The 20858-nt window shown below is 33.5% G+C and overlaps 1 protein-coding gene across 2 annotated transcripts in view; it reads right to left on the bottom strand.

The window, feature by feature from the left end:
• The window catches only part of METTL25 (methyltransferase like 25), a 115525-nt gene that overhangs the window by 9133 nt on the left and 85534 nt on the right, over positions 1-20858 (bottom strand). Inside the window, exons 9-10 of one of the 2 annotated variants that reach the window (XM_011934131.1) lie at positions 9203-9296; positions 6126-6181 (exon numbers count right to left, since the gene is read on the bottom strand). In XM_011934131.1, coding sequence (XP_011789521.1) covers positions 6152-6181; positions 9203-9296 — 124 coding nt within the window. In that variant the 3' untranslated portion in view covers positions 6126-6151. Of the gene's footprint in view, positions 1-6125; positions 6182-9202; positions 9297-20858 lie in introns of those variants that run through there. The other variant, XM_011934130.1, reaches the window with a different exon arrangement.

Genomic DNA, 20858 nt, shown 5'->3' with positions numbered 1-20858 from the left:
TCTTCTGCAGTCATGGGCATAAACCTTAAAGAGCACCACTTTAATCCATGACATAAAGATTAACCTCAATAATATAGATATCTTCTGCATGCACTTGTCTTTCACCTGCACTCTGCAAAGCTCCAATTAGAAGGTGGTATGGTTTGGCTGTGTCCCCATCCAAATCTCATTTTGAATTGCAGTTCCCACAATCCCCATGTGTCCTAGGAGGGACCTGGTGGGAGGTAATTGAATCATGGGGGCAGTTTCTCCCATGCTATTTTCATGATAGTAAGTTCTCATGAGATCTGATGGTTTTATAAGGGGCTCCCCTCTTGGCTCGGCTCTCATTCTTCTCCTTCCTATTGGGGTGTGAAGAAGGATGTGTTTGTTTCCCCTTCTGCAATGGATCTTAAGTTTCCTGAAGACTCCCCAGCCCTGAGGAAATGTGAGTCAATTAAACCTCTTTCCTTTATAAATTACCCAGTCTTGGGCAGTTCTTTACAGCAGGGTGAGAACAGACTAATACAGAAGGTCTCTCAACAAAACCATATGCAGTTGCAGCATCTTGCATATGATGTAGAAATACTTCATGTTAATGTTGACATCCAAAAAAGTGAGAAACACCAAGGCAGAAATACAGATTTAAAAAATTAAAGTGTAGGGAATTCTTACTAACTCATTATACGAGGCCGGCATAACACTGATACCAAAAGCAGATAAGGACACAACAATAAAAACATAAAACTACAGGTCAATACCTTTGACAAACATTAAACACAAAAATAATCAACAAAATACTAGCAAACTGAATCCAACAGAATATCAAAGATAACACACTATGATCAAGTGAGATATATCTCAGGAATGCATGGCTGGTTCAACATACACAAAGCAATAAATGTGACATCGCAGCAACAGAATGAAGGATAAAAACTGTAGTATTATCTCAATAGATGTAAAAGCATTTGATAAAATTCAGCATCCCTCCATGATAAAAGCTTTCAACAACCTTGACATGGAAGAAACATGCCTCAACATAATAAAGGCCATATATGACAATTCTATAGCTAACATCATACTGAAAGGGGGAAAACTGAAAGTTTTTCCTCTAAGAACTTTAACAAGGCAAAGATGCCCAGTCTTACCACTCTCATGCAACAAAGTACTGGAAGTTCTAATCAGAGCAATTAGGCAAGAAAAAGAAATAAAGGACATCCAAATTGGAAAGGAGAAAGTAAAATTATCCCTGTTTCCAGATGATATGATCTCATATATAGAAAAACCTAAAGATTTTACCAAAAAAAGTCTTAGAATTAATAAACAAATTTAGTAAAATTGCAGAACATAAAATCAACATACAACAATTATTGCATTTCCATACAAAATGAACTGGATTACAAAATTAAGAAGTCAATTCCATTTACAATAGTCATAAAGGAAATAAAATATATATGAATAAATTTAACCAAGGAGGTAAAAGACCTCTACAAGGAAAACAACAAAACACTGAAGAAACTGAAGTGGATAGAAACAAATGGAGAAACATCCCATGCTCAGGGATCCAAAGCATTAATAATATTAAAATGACTATACTACCCAAAGCAATGTACAGGTTCAATGCAATCCCTATTGAAATACCAATGACATTCTACACAGAATTAGAAAAAAAAAAAAGTATTAAAATCTGTATGGAGTTACAAAAGATCCAGAATAGGCCAAGCAATCTTGAACCACAAGAGCAAAGCTGGAAGCATCACACTACTAGACATCAAAATATTCTGCAAAGCTGTAGTAACCAACACAACATGATACTGGCATAAAAACAGGAACATAGACAAATGCAATAGAACAAAGAACCCAGAAATAAATCCATGTGTCCACCAAAATCAGCTAATTTTTGACAAAGATGTCAATAATATACATTGGGGAAAGAATAATCACTTCCATAAATGTTGCTGGGAACACTGAATATCCATATGCTGAGGAATTAAACTAGATACCTCACTTCTCACCCTATACAAAAATCAACTCGAAATGGATCCCAAGACCTAAATATAAGACCCAAAACAACAAAACTACTGGGAGAAAACACAGGGGAAATGCTTCAGGATATTGCTCTGGGAAAATATTTTTGAGTAAGACCTCAAAAGCACAGGCAATTAAAGCAAAAATAAGCAAAGAGGATTATATCAAACTAAAAAAGCTTCTGCAGAGCAAACAAAACAATCATTAGTGTGAACAAGACAATCTACAGACTAGGAGAAAATATCTGTAAACTCTTCATCCAACCTGGAATTAATATGCAGAATATACAAGGAACTCAAATATCTCAACAGCAAAACAACAACAACAACAACAACAACCCCAAACGTCCAAGGAAAAAAAGGACAAGTAATCTGAGCTGATATTTCTCAAAAGAAAACATACAAATGGCCAAAAAATATAGAAAAAAATGCTCAACATCACTAATTATTGGGGAAATGCAAATCAGAACCACAATGAGGTATCATCTCACCCAGTTAGGGTGGCTATTATGAAAAAGATAAAAAATGACAAATGTTGGCAAGGATGCAGAGAAAAAGGAACTCCTATACCCTGTTGGTGAGAATGTAAACTAGTATAGCCACTATGGAGAAGAGGATAGAGGTTCCTGAAAGAACTATAAATGGAACTATCATATGATCCAGCAATCCCACTACTTGACATTTACCCAAAGGAAAAGAAATCAATATATCAAAGAGACATCTGCATCCCTATGTTTACTTTAGCACTATCTATGACAGCCAAGATATAGAATCAACCTAGGTGTCCATCAACAGATTAACAGGGACAAAGAAAATGTGGTATGTATAAACAATGAAATATGATTTGGCCATAAATAACATTGAAATCCTTAATTCCTGGCAACATGTGTGAAACTGTAAAACATTAGGTTAAGTGAAATAACCTAGGATCAGAATGTTAAAAACTTAGTATTTTCTCACTCAGATGCAGAAGCTGGGGGAAAAAAAAAAGCTAATCTCGTGGAAGTAAAATGTAGTACAGAGGATTCCAGAGGCTTGGAAGGGTAGGAGGAAGTGCATTATAGAAAGTGATTTGTTAAAGAATATAAAATTATGGCTAGATAAGAGGATTAAGTTCTAGTGGTCTATAGCACTGTAGGATGACTATAGTTAACAATAATATACTATGTAGTTTCAAATAGCTAGAAGGAGGATCCTGAATGTCCCCAAAACAAAGGAATGATAAATGTTTGAGATGATGGATATGCTAATCATCCTGGTCTAATCACTATACACAATATATATTGCAATATCACTATGTATATCATAAATATGTACAATTATTATTTGTCCATTTAAAAAATAAAAAAACAATAAAAAACAATACAGTATAACTACTTACATAGCATTTACACTGTGTTATATATTATATATAGTCTAGAGATTATCTAAAGCATAGAGAAGGATATGCATAGGTTCTATACAAATACTGTGACACTAGGGACTGGAGCATCCACGGATTTGGATATCCATGGGAATCCTGGAACCAATCCATTGAGGACAGCAAGGAATGACTGTATTCATGTGTTTTTAAGTGAAAAATTCAGTGCTTAAAGAGTGATTTCATGCTTTAATCAACTTTTTAAATTAAATGCTTAAAAATTAGGCTCATTAGATTACAGAGATTATAAGAAAATTTTAAAATGAAGAGAGTATCTCATTTAAGCTGTATATATACACCTTAAAGATAGATGTCAGAAGTATATTCATGGTCTCATGTTACAGACATGTATATTTATATATATACATTATGTTAAATGAAATAAGCCAGGATCAGAACGTTAAACATGGTATGTTCTCACTCATATGTAGAAGCTGGAAAAAACATTAATCTCATAGAAATAAAATATAGTACAGAGGATTCCAGAGGCTTGGAAGGGTAGGGTGAAGTGGGGTATAGGGAAAGATTTGTTAAAGAATACAAAATTATAGCTAGATAAGAGAATTAAGTTCTAGCAGTCTAAAGCACTGTATATTCATGGTCTCATGAATGTATATTCATGGTCTCATATCATAGACATCATTACTAAGTGTTAAAGCCAATGAGAGCCTCTTCAACTTCCTGAAGATAAAAGGAAGGCATTCGAATGGAAGCATTGCCTTGTATAGATCATCCTTAGGCAAGAACAGACATGCAAACTTAAAAACTGAGAGTGCACACTGAATGGCAGCTGAAAGTACTGGTCATGAATGCCATTGCTCCATACTGCTCAACTCTTAGTCTCTAGAAAAAGGAACTAGCATGAGTTAAGTTGTGCAGTAGGGCCCTAGTAGGGCTAATTAGTGGGCTCTGAATCACCTACAGGAAGACATCTAGTCCTAAAGAGAAATTGGAGTGGAAGACAATATGTAAGAAATCATGCTCAGGTGCTTTAGTGTTTTTTTTTTTTTTTCTTTTTTCTTCCCACTTTCCTTGTAGTTTGTTGACAGTGATTTTAACTCTAATATATTCTATGCATTAGACAGTATATGTCTTAGTACCCAAAATGTTTCATACATTTGACCAATTTCATCCTATCAGCCAGACTTTCACGAATTAAAGTCCTGGATACAAGCAAATCTTCTTTAACTCTTTAGTACATTTCATCATTCCTTGATTTTCGTCTGCCTTTATTTCAAACTTTGATTCCTTAATCTGTTTTAGAAGTACATTTATTTTGTCTGTTGACAAGCATGAATTTTCTTTTTATTTTTTTCTTGTAGGTTTATTGTTTGCCTGATGATTGCTAGTTTTGAAAACATGCCAAACAAGCATTCTTGTGCTCAATGTCTGTTAATAAGTTATATAAGTATGACAAACAGAAGCATGAGTTCTAGAGTTAAACAGCCTGGATTAGAATCCTTCCTCCCCAGTTTCCTAGATTTTGGGCTAAAGAAATCCACTTAACCTGTGTCTCAATTTCCTCATCTACAAAACAATAATAATATCACTTATTTCATACGGCCATCCTTAGTATTCAATGAGATAATATAAACAAAGCTTTTAGCACAGTGCCTGGCACAAAGCAAAGGTTTGGTAAACATTAATTATCTCATGTTGCTTCTAAAAAATATATATTTTATAACAGTTTCGTATTACAGAAATTTTGAAAATAGGACAGAGAATTTCCATATACTATATCTCTTTTCTCCTATTGTTAACATTTTACAATATGGTATATTTGTTATAATTAGTGAACCAGTATTGATACATTATTATTAACTAAAGTCCACATTATATTCAAATTTCCTGAGTTTTTACTTAATGTCCTTTTCCAGGTATAGAATCCCATCCAGAGAACCCACACTACAATTAGTCCTCTTGGCTTTGACAGTTTCTCAAACTTGTCTTGATTTGCAGACCTTGACAGTTTTGAGAAGTACTGGTCAGGTATTTTGTAGAATGTTTCTCCACCAGGATTTGTCAGATACTTTTCTCATAAATAGAGTGGGGATAGGCTTTTGAAAGAACCACCATAGGAATAAAGTACCATATTCCTCACCTTATAACAAGAGTACATACTATCAACTTGAATTATCACTGTTCATGTTGACCTTGATTACTTGGCTGAGATTCTGTTTGTCAGGTTCTTCACTGGAAAATTCCTCTTTTTCCCCCCTTCACATACTATGCTCTTTGGAAAAAAGTCCCTATGCACAGGCCACACTTAAAGAATGGGGAGTTTTGCTCTATCTCCTTGAGGAGGAAATATCTATATAAATTATTTGGAACTCTTTTCCATAGGACATTTGTCTCTTCTCCTCCATGTATTCATTTATTCAATTTGTTTTTAAAAGTAAATCTATATAAGGGGGTTCTAGATAAGCAAAGGAGGACCATATACTGTAACTTTCAGAGTGTGGGTTGGATGAGTGGATTACAGACACAGTGGTTCAGAGACCCTCCCCATATCATATGTGATGAGAAGATGGGTTAGCAACTGAGGTAGTTCTCACCACTTGATGGTGGGACTGAAGGTTCTTGGTTAGGACATAATTGACTTAAGAACTAAAGTAAGTGGATGTGAAGGTGAAGGCATCAGCAGATCCTGTCAAAAAAGTCAAGGAAGACAGCCAGTGGCAAGGAGGCTGAAGTGTTCCTGATATTCTCAGGTTGATAGAGGAAGTTATCCAAAGATTAGTATCACTGTGATCTTCTGGAATAAATAGAGCAAAGGTGACTCAGTATGTTTATTACTTTTAGGTATGATTTCATTTTGCACATAACTGATCTTCCTAAGCTTGAAACATATGGGCTTTTTGCTTTTTAGTTTTCAAGTTTTCTATTGATAGATCCTCAAGTTCAGAGATTCTTTCCTTAGTTGTGTTCAGCCTAATAATAAGCCCATCAAAAACATTCTTCATTTCTATACCAGTATTTTTTTGTTGTTTTTCTTTTCTTGGAGACAGAGTCTTGCTCTGTCATCCAGGCTGAAGTGTAGCAGCACAAGCATCGCTCACTGCAGCCTCCAACTCCTGGGCTCAGACAATCCACCTGCCTCAGCTGCCCAAGTAGCTGGAAGTAGAGGTGCATGCCACCATACTAGCTAATTTCTAAATTTTTTGCTGAGATGGAATCTTACCATGTTGCTCAGGCTAGTCTCAAACTCCTGGGCTCAAATAATCCTCCTGTCTTGGCCATACAAGGTGTTGGGATTACAGGTGTGAGCCACTGTGGCTGGCTACTGTGACAGTATTTTTGATCTTTAGCATTTCCTTTTAGTTCTTTTTAAAAATTTCAAACTATTTCCTTACATTTTCAGTTTGTTCTTGCAGGCTATCTACTTTGTCCATTAGAACTCATCATTGTTTTAAATTCCTGGTCTGACCATTCTAACATCTTTGCCATATCTGAATTTGGTTCTGATGTTTGCTCTGTCTCTTCAATCTGTATTGTCTTCTAGTATGCTTTGTAATTTTCTAGATAGCCAGATATAAAGTACTGGATAAAAGCAGCTGCTGTAAATAAGCCCTTAGTGATATGATAGCAACATGTGAGGGGAGGTGAAATGATTTTCAATGGTTTGTAGTCCTATAATTATGTCTCAGTCTTTTAGTGAGCCTGTGTCTCCGTACTACAAACTTTATCAGTGCTTCTCGGTATTTTTACCCTTTCTTGGGTGGCACAGGATGGCTAGAGTAGGCTGCAGTTGGATATTTTCTTTCTCCCCCATGGAACGTTAGAGTTGGCTGAAGCTAGGTATTTTCCTTCCCTCAGGTGATCTAGGCTCTGATAAAACACTAGCAGGTTAAGTTCTGATTATATAGTTTCTTCTGAGAAACTATTAATAAGAAAGTATTCAGAATAGTAGAACGATCTGGCGTATTTCAAAAATATTTTTCTCCTCCCTTTGATGGAAGCAAGAGGGAATTTTTTTCTCTATTATTCTCTAAAGCCAGGTTGAGCTCATTAAGGTATAACTCACAAAGGTGTGTGAGTGGTCCTTTACGAGTGATTCCCTCTGTAGTTTTTAATTCCTAAAGTTGTCCACACTGAGCCTCCAACAATTTGTCAGTTACAGTTCAGGTTTTCCTACCCTGGCACCGGTTTCTGTGGAGGTTTCTGTTCCTACAAGTTGTAAATCTCTGTATTTGCCTGTCTTTCCAGTTTGAGAGGTAGCAGTTTGCCCTGTGACCTCACTTCTCTTAAGATTTGTGGACTTTTCTGTTTTTTTTTTTTAGCTTTTACTTGCTAAGACTGAGCGGCAGTTTCCAAGCTTTTATATGCTGGACTGGAAGCTATCCACTGTAAATGTTTTTGTGAAAAGTAAATAAGGTAATGTTTGTGGTGTTCATAGCATAATATCTATCACAGAGTGTTTAGTAAATATTAACTTTTATTAATTTCTTATTACTTATATATACTAATAAATATATTAAGAAACATTTGTCGTGGTTATTATTAAAGACAAACTTGGAAAACAAAGCAGAAAGAATGATAATAAAATTTTAAATGTATTAAGTAAAACTATAGCTCTTAATTTGTGACAATAATGCTTAGGTTTGTGTTCTTGATATTAAATATAAGACATGAAATGAGATATGCACTGAAGGTTTGCACTAGGTAAGACTAATTGGAAGGAAGATCAGTCAGATGAATGAAAAACATTTTTTTAAAAATAACCTAATAAATTAATTAGTGTAACCTTATCTATTCTCCTTCATTTATGCAAAAACTAAGAGAGTCTTCATTTTCGTGACTAAATTAAAATATTTATAAGCATCATGTTGATTGTGTTATTACTCGTAGTACATATAAAAGGATTACAATAATTAAAAGGAGTATTATATAGTTAGCATTTACTATATACATTGTGTTAAGAACTTTACATATATATTACCTAATTTAATCCTTCCTAAATCCTATGACTTTCTTATAGCTATTTTAAAGGGGAGGAAACTGACTAGTCCCACGTCAACTGCTTTAAGTAATAAAGCAACTGGGGATTAAATGAATAATTGATTTAATAAATAATAATACCTTTTAGCTTTGATATAACATTGTTGTCTTTGTAACATTTTCAAGAAATCTATTTCATTCCTTTGACCACCTACTCTATTGTTTGTTTCAATTTATAGTCAATTCAAAATACCGGAGTAATCCAAGTTCATTTAATATTTTAGTTAATAGCTTATCTGAGTAATGTTGAAAGCTATTTTTTTTCTCAGTGGTAGAATATTTATTACTATCAGTCAATAAGTTTATCTTTCTGTTTTCAATAATATGTTATCAATTATTAACTTGGGCCTCCTATGATATTACAACTTTTCAAGATTCTCCTATTCAAAGGCTTTTGAATTTAAGATTTTTAATTTTACTTAGTTACATAAGCTAAAAATAGATGCATTTCAAAATTAAAACCATTCTCTCTTGCTTTACTTCTAGTTCTCACTTGTACTGTTGTCCTACTTTTTAACTCTATTTTGATTTGTAAATTGGCACATTTTTAACTCAAACTAAAAGAGGGAAACTCTCGGAGATACATGACAGTAAACTTTCTACAATGACAAGTAGGATAAACTGGAAAAAAGATGATGGAGGTCTGGTTTCAATATAATTTGGGCCTCTTCACAAATGAGAGTAAAGCAGAAGGGAAACTATTTTGTATTCTCTCAATTCACTACAAAATAGAAGTCCTTCTGTCTTTTCTGAAAATAATGAGTCATCATATACTGACCTTGGACTCATCTAATCCAAGCTTCTTTAGAGACCGTCTGACATAATCCAGAAATGAAGAACATTTGGAATAAATTTTACCAACATGCCGATCACTGTAAAACAAAATTGAATAAATTTTTAGTTTTTCCAATATAAATTTTAGATGATTTTAAATTCAATCATGAAATATTTTAAAATATTTTCTGTGGATACAGCACAAGATCCAAATGTGATCAAAATATAGTAATACTTTTGAGGATATTTTAAAGTTACATGTTATAAAGTATTCAGGATCTGCTTCTGATAATTCTTATAACATATAGCAGTGAAGGCTGCAAGAAAGAAGTTTTAAACACAGTATTAAAAAGCCTCATTTTTAACAGGAACTATTGGTCTTTCAAAAGTTTCCATTGTGCTATGAAACACATTTGAGATTTACTGGCTCAATATTACAATGCACATCTCGTGACAACACCTGTCAGTAGAGGTAATAATTCAACAGCTATGCAAACTTCTTCAATACCAGCCATTGAGTAAGCCCCATATAATGAGATGGATCTGACTTGATCTCATTTATGCCCTGCAAATTCTTATTAATAATTTAAACAAAGTATCATGGGATGGTTTTGAATTTAAACAATACAATGCTAGAGTACCACATCTCACAACTTTGGTTACAATTTAGGTGTAATGTAAAAATCAAGAGGATAAAAAAATTACGAATTATCAAAAACAAGGAATAAAGCCTCATTTACTCTTAGCAATATAAACACCTCTAATATTAATTAGACATAATGTTCTATCAATTCCTCCTTTAAAATATGTTTAAAACATATTCCTTCAGTTCAATTTCAAGACGACATCTCAATTCCACTTTTTATTACATCTTGTCCTGATTATTCCAACTATTTCCTAATTAACACTTCTAAAACTGAAGTCTCTCTTCTTCACTTCTTCCGACATGTTATTTTCTAAGAACCTTTTTATTTTGTCACTTTTCTGCTCCAAAAGCTTTCAATACCTCTCCCATTTATTGGGATACATTTAAAACTCCTTAGACAATCAGGACTCACTATAACCACATTTCTCAAACGCATATCCCATTACATTCCAGTATTTAGTTTTTTCTCCTTGTATCAGTCTACTAATTGTTTCAGACTGTCTTCCACATTTCTGCCTTGGTACATTTGCTCATGCAGTTGTTACCTCTTAATGGATTACACAGTTCCCCACTCTCTTCTACAGCTTGGTTGAACTGTAGCATTCCTTTATGATAAAGTATAAATGTACATGTTCTTTTTGGTAACATGACTAATAATCTCTCTAATTTTGAGTTTCTATAGCCCCTATGATTCTTCCATTCATTTGTTATTTATCACTGCCTTGATTTAATATTCACTGGAATAGGTATAGGTTCCAGAAGGCAGAAAATATATTTTTGTAGGTTTCTGTATCACTCTCAGATCCTACACATATAGAATCCTACACATACACATCTTTCTCAGATCCTATACATTTTAGGTGTAACAGATACCATATAATAGACATATATCTTATATATCACAAAATAATTGATTTCACTGTGTAGCCAGGAAAATATGCCATTTAATATTACCTCCCTGCTGCTCAGCTTTACAAAGTTGTTAAGCTTTTTTTTTTTTTAACTCAAAAGGACAAGCACTTAAGTCTTTCCCATAAGCCAGTAAGCCAGTCATTCTGGCTCCAATTTTATACCATTCTTCACTGTCTTATGGAGTAGCTCTTGAGAAAAAGCATAGAATAGTACATATGAGGGTGGCTTCCAGTTAGACTGGCTCTATCATCTATGAGTTTCTTGTTAATTAAAATGGGATATCAATAGCATTTACTTCATAGAGTCACTATGAGGATTAAATTTCATAACACGTATAAAGTGCTCAGAACTGAGCCATGATGTATGCTATTATTGTTACTTTCATTAATATTGCTTTCATAATTACTGGAATTATAGTCTAGATTTTCCTTTTATTATACAGTTAAAAGACCCTGAGTAAAATGTTTCCAAATAAGTATTAACATTATAAGTGTAAGAGAGAATATAGTGGTATTGATTTGTTTCCTGGGTGTTGTCCTTCAGACTACTTGAAAATAAGAGAAACATTTTCAATTTTAATTTGGCCTTGTTTTAGTTTTCCTTTTCAAAATACACTACTTTTTACTGTTGCAAAAGATCACAGTATGTTTATTATAAAATTGCTTTCAGTGTGTTAAGCAGTAATTTGCTATATAAGACTTTTCCTTAAGTCCTTTGTTAATCTGTATTATTTCAGACCTGTTTTTAGCAATAACAGGAAAAAAATCACTCAACCAGAACTAGAAAGTTGATGATGTGATGATGTTACTTCATCTCTTTATGACATTGCCCCCTCAGCAACACTGGCATTCTCTTAGTTTCTTGAACACACAATGCTTTTAGCTACAAACACTATTCCTGGAACACTAAACTCTCAATCCCTTTGCTTTGGAAACACCAAACTCCTCCTTTCAGATCCTATCTCAAATATTGCTGCCTTAGTTAAGCCTTTTCTGGCTCTCCAGAAGTTGGGCTCCTAACACAGAGAACTTTTCCTTCACACACTCTCTCTTGTTTCTCTGTTCGTCTCCCCCTTGATATTTTAAGCCACTGAATTCTCCAAAGGGGGTGAACACATCAAAAGGGAAAGAGAATATTAGATTTTTTATTTCTATTTTGTCTCTTTTAAATTTCAATTTCTGAGTTTACTGTAAAATCTATACAATATGCTAGTGGAGAGACATGTATACCACTTATAAATAAATATTCATTTTTGCATGCATGCTCAGAAATGTTTCTTGACAGACGTGTGAAGCGTAAAAGTATGTTTGAGACTACTACTCTAATCAGCTAGAATACAGCTGTCTTGCTCGTGACAATATCCCCAGAACCTAGCATAGTATCTCACACAGCAGGATCTCCATAAATGAATTAAATAATCTCTCAGTTAGTGGTAACAAATACATCTAGTTACACAATAAGAGAAAAATGCATTAATATAATAAATAGGTCTATCTATTATATTCTAGTATAATAAATAAGCATATAGGTAGGCTTAGTTATACAAATAAGTGTAATTTAAAATAGAGAGCTACTGAAGAAATTCGTAAGAAAAAGTGCAAAGTAAACAATACAAATAACAGTTAGTATTCATTTTGTTTACTATGTACCAGTAATTCTTATGTCCTTTGCTGCATTTACTCAATCAGTACAACGACTCCATGTGGTAGGTCACATTATTGTCACCATTTTAAAGATTTTAAAGTAGACAGAGGTTAAACTTTCCAACATCTGACTTCATAATCTGGGATATTAACTATTAGTCAATATTATCTCCAGCATACTACTTGAATCGGATTCATACTCAATACTGTTAAACCGCAGATGAGGAATGGCCACATCTGTGTTACAGGTAAACAGCAAAACAGATTCCATGACACCACACCAAAGTGTGTGTATATATTCTTACAGAAAATCTATGCAGACCCTCCTGCTATAATCAAAGAAAGAGAATTTTAGTGTTTTAGTGCAACTATGGGATACTAAATAATTCTAACAATTAAAAAATTATATGAGAGAATAGACTTCATAGGAAGAGACTTGTTCTTCCTAAGTCATTTATTGTTAGACTTATTGCCCAAACTCATCAGCAGTTAGGACCAGTCAGAAGTATGTTTATGATTTCCAAATGTTATACATGTTAATTAGGTTGCTTATTCATTCATTTTAAAAACATTTATTTAAATGTTGTATATGCATGATAGTGTAGTGGTTGGTACAGGTTTTGAACTAAAGACTGAAACAAGCTTGAATCCTCATTCTACCACTTATTAAACAATCTCTTTGCCTCTTCTTGATCATCAGTAGAATGGTGTTGTTAAATCTATCTCATAAGACTGAGGATAAAATAAAATATTCAATATACAGTGCATGGCTCAAGTAAAAAAGGATATTTTTCAGAAAACAGAAATGTCAGGTATAGTAGTATTACCTCTATTAAGTATAATGAATCAGACTTTGGAACTTTTGGAAGTTCAAGGTTACTTTTGCATGATATGAGACCAATTTCTACAAGTCTTGGTGTTTCATAAAGTGATCTTAAATATAGTATCTGCAAAGTGAGTTTATGATATGGAATATAATCTGCTCTTTTGTAGGTACAAGGAAAGGGAAATATTTCATTCATTAGTGTTTAGAAAGATTACAGTTTCAAGGATAAATATTGTGATTAAAAATTATTTATTCATTCATTTAATTTAGAAATAGGGTCTTGCTCTGTTGGCCAGGCAGGCGTGCAGTGGAATGATCATAGCTCACTGTAGCCACGAACTCCTTGGCTCAAGCAATTCTCCTGCTTCAGCTTTCTGAGTAGCTGAGACTATAGGTGTGAGCCACTGCACCTAGCTAAATACTGCAATTGTATTAGTTAAGCAACAGAAGAAAAAGAGGTAGGCCTAAGAATCTTTAAATGGAAAATAAAAGGGCAGAATAGGATTATTCACAAAAGGAATATGGGGTGTGTTATATTTTTCAGTAGTGGAAGTCTTATTTATAAGGCAGCATGCTATAAAAGAAAATTCACAAAAATCTTTACAGTTTCTTGAGAGTATCACATATGGCATTATGGTCCAATAAAGTTTTACTCTTCATATTTAATAATTTAAAATAAAAACTTATAATTTGTTCATGTTGCCTCCATGTAGAAGTATTAATGTAACAACAGCTCAGCCTAGAAGAAATTGTTTTGGAACACATAGAGCCTTATGCGCACAGAAACTTCTGTCATTAAACGGACATGATAGAAAAGAATAAAAGGAGAGCAAAAATAATTCACCAAACAGAAAAGATGTCACGCTGTGTTCCTAAGATAAACTGTTTACTGTAGTTAAAAGAAAATATTAACATTTAAACATACTAATATTTCAGAGGAATTCTCCAAAATATTTTATAGTTCCATATCAATATTTGTGATATTAAAGAAAATTATGACAAAATATTTATTCTGTTATTGTCATTTCCTTTGGAGTTGATAGGCAAATAATCACTTAAATCCCAAATGAGACCCTAGAAATCAGAAAAATTATTTTCATGATTTTCCTGTGTTTTTCAGAGTGGGCTCCACAAAACAGTGTTTAATTAAGTGTCTATATATAATTGGGAGAAGAAAGATTGTATGAACAAGTAAGCATAGGTTTCAACAGAGTTAAAGAGATTTCTTTTAATAATAATAAAGTATCACTCAGTATGTTCCAGGCATTGTTGTAAGTACTTTATAGATTTTAACTTCATTTTCAAAACACTCTTTTGAGGTAGGTACTGTTATTAACCTCAATTTACAGATGGGAAAACTTAGGCAAAAAGATACAAAATAATATGCCAAAGACCATACTGCTGTGATGCAGTCGGGATACTGGGATTAGAAACCAGGCAGTAGAGGTCCTGTGCTTAGGTTCTTAATGGTGACACGCTGCTGTCTCTCACCAAACTATTAGGAGTCTTTAAAATATAAATATGCACTTAAGTCTTTAAGAGGAGGATACTGCATGAAGCATTCACTTTTAAGAAATTCTTTTCTTCCTACATATTTTCACAGAATCATTGCACTTTAGGACAACAATCTGGAGAACAGTTACAGAAGAATCAAAATCTGACTTATCCTCTTTCAAAAGTTTTTCTAAAATACTCTGGAGTAGGGTTCTTTGGTTCTATTGAAGTGAACGAAAGGAAACAAAAAATCATTTGAGATGGGAGATGATCAACAACACAAATAAATGAAACATGTACTATTAATATATTAGATAGTAGGAAGAGCTGATGAAAAGTTCCAGGAAGAGAATGCGGCATAATAAAAGGCCCTGAGTACGGAAGTGTTTCTGGTATTTTCAAGGAACATTAAAGAAATTAGTGCATCTGGCACAGACATGAACAAAAGGAAGAAGAGTAGAAATGAGGTCAGAGAAAAAATGAGGAGCCAGATTGCAGGTCGCAGGAAAATCATTAGCTTTACTTCTGAGGTAAACAGAAGCCACTGGAAGATTGTGAGCAGGAGCCCACTTAAAATATCAATGGGATCACTCTAGTTATTGTGTAGAGAATAGGCTATAGTGAGCAAAAGTAGAAGGGGGAGACCAACTAGGAAGTTATTACAACAATCTGGGTGAAAGATGATGGTGGCTTGGACCAGAGTGATGGTCCTGAGGATGGTGAAAAGTGATAAAAAAATTAGACATATTCTGAAGGGAGAGGTTATAAAGCTGCTGAAGGATTGAACCTAGGCAGTGAGAGAGGAGTCAAGGATGCCTTAACGATTTCTGGTCTGAGTACCTGGAAGAATATGATTGTTATTAACAGGTGAATTTGGGATTCATCAGTATAGATGATACTTAAAGCCACCAGATGGGATGAAATCATGTATGTAGTAGGTATACACATAAAAAAAAAAGCCACCTCAACAATTAGAGGTTTGAAAATGAGAAATCAGCAAGAAAACTAAAAACAGGACAAGAGAAAAAGGTGAGTATATTGTGAGTCTTTCCCTAGCATATGAGAGAAGGAAGAGTTTCAATAAAGAGTGGAAAATTGGGTGCAATACTAACGGTAGGCAAAGTAAGAAGAAGACTGAGAATGGATCATTCCAGAAAAGGGTGATTTGCTGGAGTGATGGAAATAAAATCTTACTGAAATATGTTTAAGGGAAATGGGAAAGAAATTGTCAGCACTTTCCAGGAATTTTGCTGTAAAGGAAAGAACCAACATAGGACAGTGTGGTTAGAGGGGAAAACTGGGTACAAAGAGGATTTTTAGCATTTGTGCTCTTAACCACTATGATACACCATTTCATTTACTAAAACTGAAAACTGGTCATCAAAGAGCTCAGAAGGTAGCAGAGGAGTAGAAATACAATTAATTGTATTATTCAGGTTCAGTAAGAACAGTGGATCACAGCTTAAGTATTATAGGAGAACAGAAAAAGAAGAAAAGGAGAAAAGAAAGTTATCACAGAGATGTCTTCTGAACTGGATTTTTAAAAAACCCAGAATTTCACCTTCCAGAGGTCCTGGAATGAAAGGATGGCAGAGATAGGGGGGAGGATATTCCAGGTAGAGAGAATAACTCCAAGGAAACCTACAAAGTGTAAAAATAATGGCATGGGAAATGATGAATAATCTGGCATGCCAGGACAGTGTGCATGGACAGCTGCTCATGGTGCACAGGAAGAATGTGATGATAGATTAGGCTGGAATGAAAATTAATAACAGATTTGAAATGGCCTTGAATGCCACAATAATAGTTTAGGTTTGGGCATAAAGAATTATTAGCAAAGATTTGAAAGTTAGAAAAGTGGCATGACTATTTGGGAAAGATAAATGATGAGAAGTTAAGAACAGATTAAAAAGGGCCCCTCTGTCAGAATAAAGCATGGTCAGCATGCTAAAAAGGAATCAGTATACTTTCTTTTAATACAAGTGAATGCACTGGATCTAATTAAAATTCTACTCAAGTGAATCCAACAACACCCACATGCTTCTCCAAAAATGCAATTGTAAGAACATGGTTTACTTGTAACACTTTCCAAGGAAGCAACATTTTTGTGGGAGATTTTAGAGAAAGGTGAAGCAGAGGTATACTAAATAAATGAAAACAAACACATGCAGGACAGATTGTACCAAAATTCAGTTTCTCCATAATCACAAAATATTTAAGAAATTATTATAACATTATTATTATTTTATGCCTTTTGTATGCTAATACATATTGAAAGACTTAAAAGATCAACAACATAAAATTTTGCTGTAAATAGCTATCATTTAAGAGAGCTCCAAAAAATCTTCAAGTTATTTTTCAGTTTAAAAGATACCTTCTAATTTCAACTGAACTACACATTATAGATTAAATTACTATCTTTAATTTTGTGAGATAGTTTTTAAGATCTGAGTTTTCACTTTCCTATTTGATTATAGCAAAATCACAATTAAAATTAAATTAAGTAACATAATTATAGGTAGCAAAATACTATAGATTTTTTGTATAGCTGTATACATTTCTTATTATGCAAGAGAATAATAAAGTGAAAAAAGTGTAAAAATTGGGATTTTCCCTGTTTTCTTTCCAAGTGTTTTAAAAGAGATTTTTAATCCGTGAAATTCCTTCCTTGGCATTTTATTACCCTTAGAAAGTTTCTATTATAGATAAGAACTAATTATAAATAAATTTCTATAAATTATTGAGTTTTAACATAAATGGGCTAAATCACAATTATAAATAATAAAGTTAAAATGTTATCCTTAAATCCCTGAAAAATGTTTACTTCTAACCTTAGGCTATATAAACAATTACACTTAAAGAACTTTCAGGATAATGTTTCAATTACTCTAAAACAGCATTATTACTGGAAGATGATTTATTTTAGCTAGCAAGAAAAATAAACAAAATGCAAAAGAAGTAATTAAGTGACCTTATTTTCTGTCTTTATTACTATTGCTGACCAGTAATTCCAATTAAGTTAACCTTGATTTACAGTGCCAATACAAAGAGCCTTGCAAATCAACTCATATTAAAAATATCTCAAAGAGAATTTACAATTAAAAGTAAGAATGGGATGGTGAAAACCTTTCTGGACTATGAATTTGGTCCTGATCCTGGTTCTTTCAGGCTATATGACTTCAGACAAGCTTTTAACCACTTATTTTAATTTTTCTTATTATAATGAGGTGCCTATACTATGGGAGTATAATATGTGGCTCAACTGACTGTGGGGTATAGCCTGATAAAAGATTAATATTTTAGTGATACTAAACAAAGCAATAAGTATTTACAAAATATCTGTAAGGCATAAAGAATGTAAATAAAAGAAACTCTTGCACCCAACACCAAACTTGAGAAATACATTACTAGCATTAAATACTTTGATTTCTATATGTACTTCTCCTCTTCCCTACCTTATCACTCTGCCTAATAATCCACTGTTCCCCCCAACTCCCACAGGAAACTATGATAATGAATCTTGTGTTTACCATACTTATGTTGTTTTTGCTTGTTTACCACGTATTTATACTCCTAAATTATTCAGTGTTGCTCTTTTATGAATTATGTAAGTAGAACCATTTTACAGGAGTTTTTCTGAGATTTCAGTTAAAATTATATTCACAAGATTCAATCACACTGATGCATCTAGTTGTAATTCATACATTTTCATTGTGATATATAAAATACTTCTATATACATGAATATAAAACAATTTATCCATTCTTCTATTAATGAGCTTTTTCTTTCTGGATTCTTGCTCTTATAAATATTGCTGCTATTGATCATTCTTGTAAAAGTTTCCAGAAGCATACATATAAGATTCTGTCTAATATATATACTTAGGTGTAAAACTGCTGAGACATGTATATATATTTTCCATTTTATTAGATAATGCTAACTTGTTTTCATTTCATTGATCTTCCATGGGTTTCTTTCAGTCTCGATTTTATTTATTTATGCTCTGATCTTTATTATTTCTTTCTTTAGAATTTTGGGTTTGGTTTTGCTTTTCTAGTTCCTTGAGGTATACTATTAGGTCATTTATTTCAAGTTTTTCTACTTTTTTGATGTAGGTGTTTATTGCTACATACTCTGCTCTTAATATTTCTTTTGCTGAATCCTAAACAGTCTGGGATGTTGTCTTCATTTTCATTTGTTTCAAGAAATTTTAAGGCAAGGCATGGTGGCTCATGCCTGTAATCCCAGCACTTTGGGAGGCCAAGGCAGGCAGATCATCTGAGGCCAGGAGTTCGAGACCAGCCTGGCCAACATAGTGAAACCCCATCTCTACTAAAAATACAAACATTAGTTGGGCGTGGTGGCGTACACCTGTAATCCCAGTTACCGGGGAGGCTGAGGCAGGAGAATAGCTTGAACCCGGGAAGAGGAGGTTGCAGTGAGTTGAGACTGTGCCACTGCACTCCAGCCTGGGCGACAGAGGGAGACTCTGTCTCAAAAAAAAAAAAAAAAAAAATTAAAATTTCCTTTTTAATTTCTTAATTGACTTACTGGTCATTCAGGGTCATGTTGTTTAATTTCCATGTATTTGTACAGTTTCCAAAGGTTCACGTTATTGATTTCTAGGTTTATTCCACTGCAGTCAGAAATGATACTTCATATGATTTCTACTTTTTTGAATTGGTTGAGACTTGTTTTATGGCTAACATATGATCCTGGGTAATGATCCATGTGCTGATGAAAAGAATATATATGCTGCAGCAATTGGATGAAATGGCCTGTAAATGTCAGTTAGGTCCAATTGTTCTACAGTGTAGTTTAACACAAGGTTTCTTTGTTATATTTCTGTCTGGTTAATCAGTATATTACAAAAACTGGGGTGTTCAAGTCCCCCATTATTACTGTACTGCAATCTATCTCTCCCTTTAGATCTATTAATATTTGCCTTATATACTTTCATGCTCTGGTGCTGAGTGCACATATATTTACAATTGTTATATCCTGCTGAACTTATCTGATTATCATTATATAATGACCGTCTTTGTTTCTTTTGGCTTGAAGTCTATTTTATGTGATGCAAGTACAGTTGACCCTTAAACAACACAGGGATTATGGGTGCCAACACCCTGTGCAGTAAAAGATTTGCATGTAACTGTTGACTACTCCAAAGCTTAACTACTACTAGCCTACTTTTGACCGGAAGCTTTACTGATATCATAGTCAATTAAAACATATTTATATTTTACAGAAAGTACAAGTTTTTTGCACAAGCTGTTATACCTGCAGCAAAGGTGTCAGGAATTTCTTTTTCTCTTTTTACAGTAGTCGTTATGCTGGATTCATTTATCTTGAAATAGTGGGCAACCACAGCTGCAGACCTCAATCTATGGTACATATCAAGCATTTCAACTTTTTCTTGTAATGTCATGACTTTTCTCTGCATATTGGGAGCACTTCCAAGATCACTAGTGGCACTTAATATGGATATCATGGTGTTGTTATTCAAAGTTTATGGTACTGCCCTTAAGACAATGAAAAATAGACAAGAACTGTGAGAGATCACTTTTTACTGTGATACACAATCCATTGGAGAAACAAACTGATCACACAGAGATTTGCAACACACAGTGTTTTAAACAAATACTCGCAACACTTGAGCTCACTACAATGCCAATAAGAGGTGGCTATAAAATTATTACACTATATACTATAGCTAATTTAATGTGGTTATGATTTAATATTTCATATTTACATTAGTTTACATTTCTCTTGATGTGAATAGTGCCACATATGGTCTGTGTTTGTGTGCATAAGTTTTTATATACATTCTGACTTTTATAATAGATTTGTATATATTGTATGGTAGTAAATGATAAACAATATGCATATATTTTATTCATTCAAGATAGACCTCATTTTCTTTATTTTTCGATATTTTTAGGCTACTTGGTTTGTGTGCAAGTTTATTCAATTGTCACAAGTCTCAAATATATTTTCCAATGTACTTATTAAAAAAATACTGCATATAAGTGGACCTGCACTTGGGTTTTGCTTTTCTAATTCCTGGAGGTATACTACTAGGTCGTTTATCTCAAGTTTTTCTACTTTTCTTGATGTAGGTGTTATATACTTTGCTCTT

This window comes from Colobus angolensis, unplaced genomic scaffold (assembly GCF_000951035.1).
Source record: "Colobus angolensis palliatus isolate OR3802 unplaced genomic scaffold, Cang.pa_1.0 Scaffold131, whole genome shotgun sequence".
Lineage (NCBI taxonomy): Eukaryota > Metazoa > Chordata > Mammalia > Primates > Cercopithecidae > Colobus > Colobus angolensis.
This window is presented reverse-complemented; position numbering and strand designations above follow the sequence as displayed.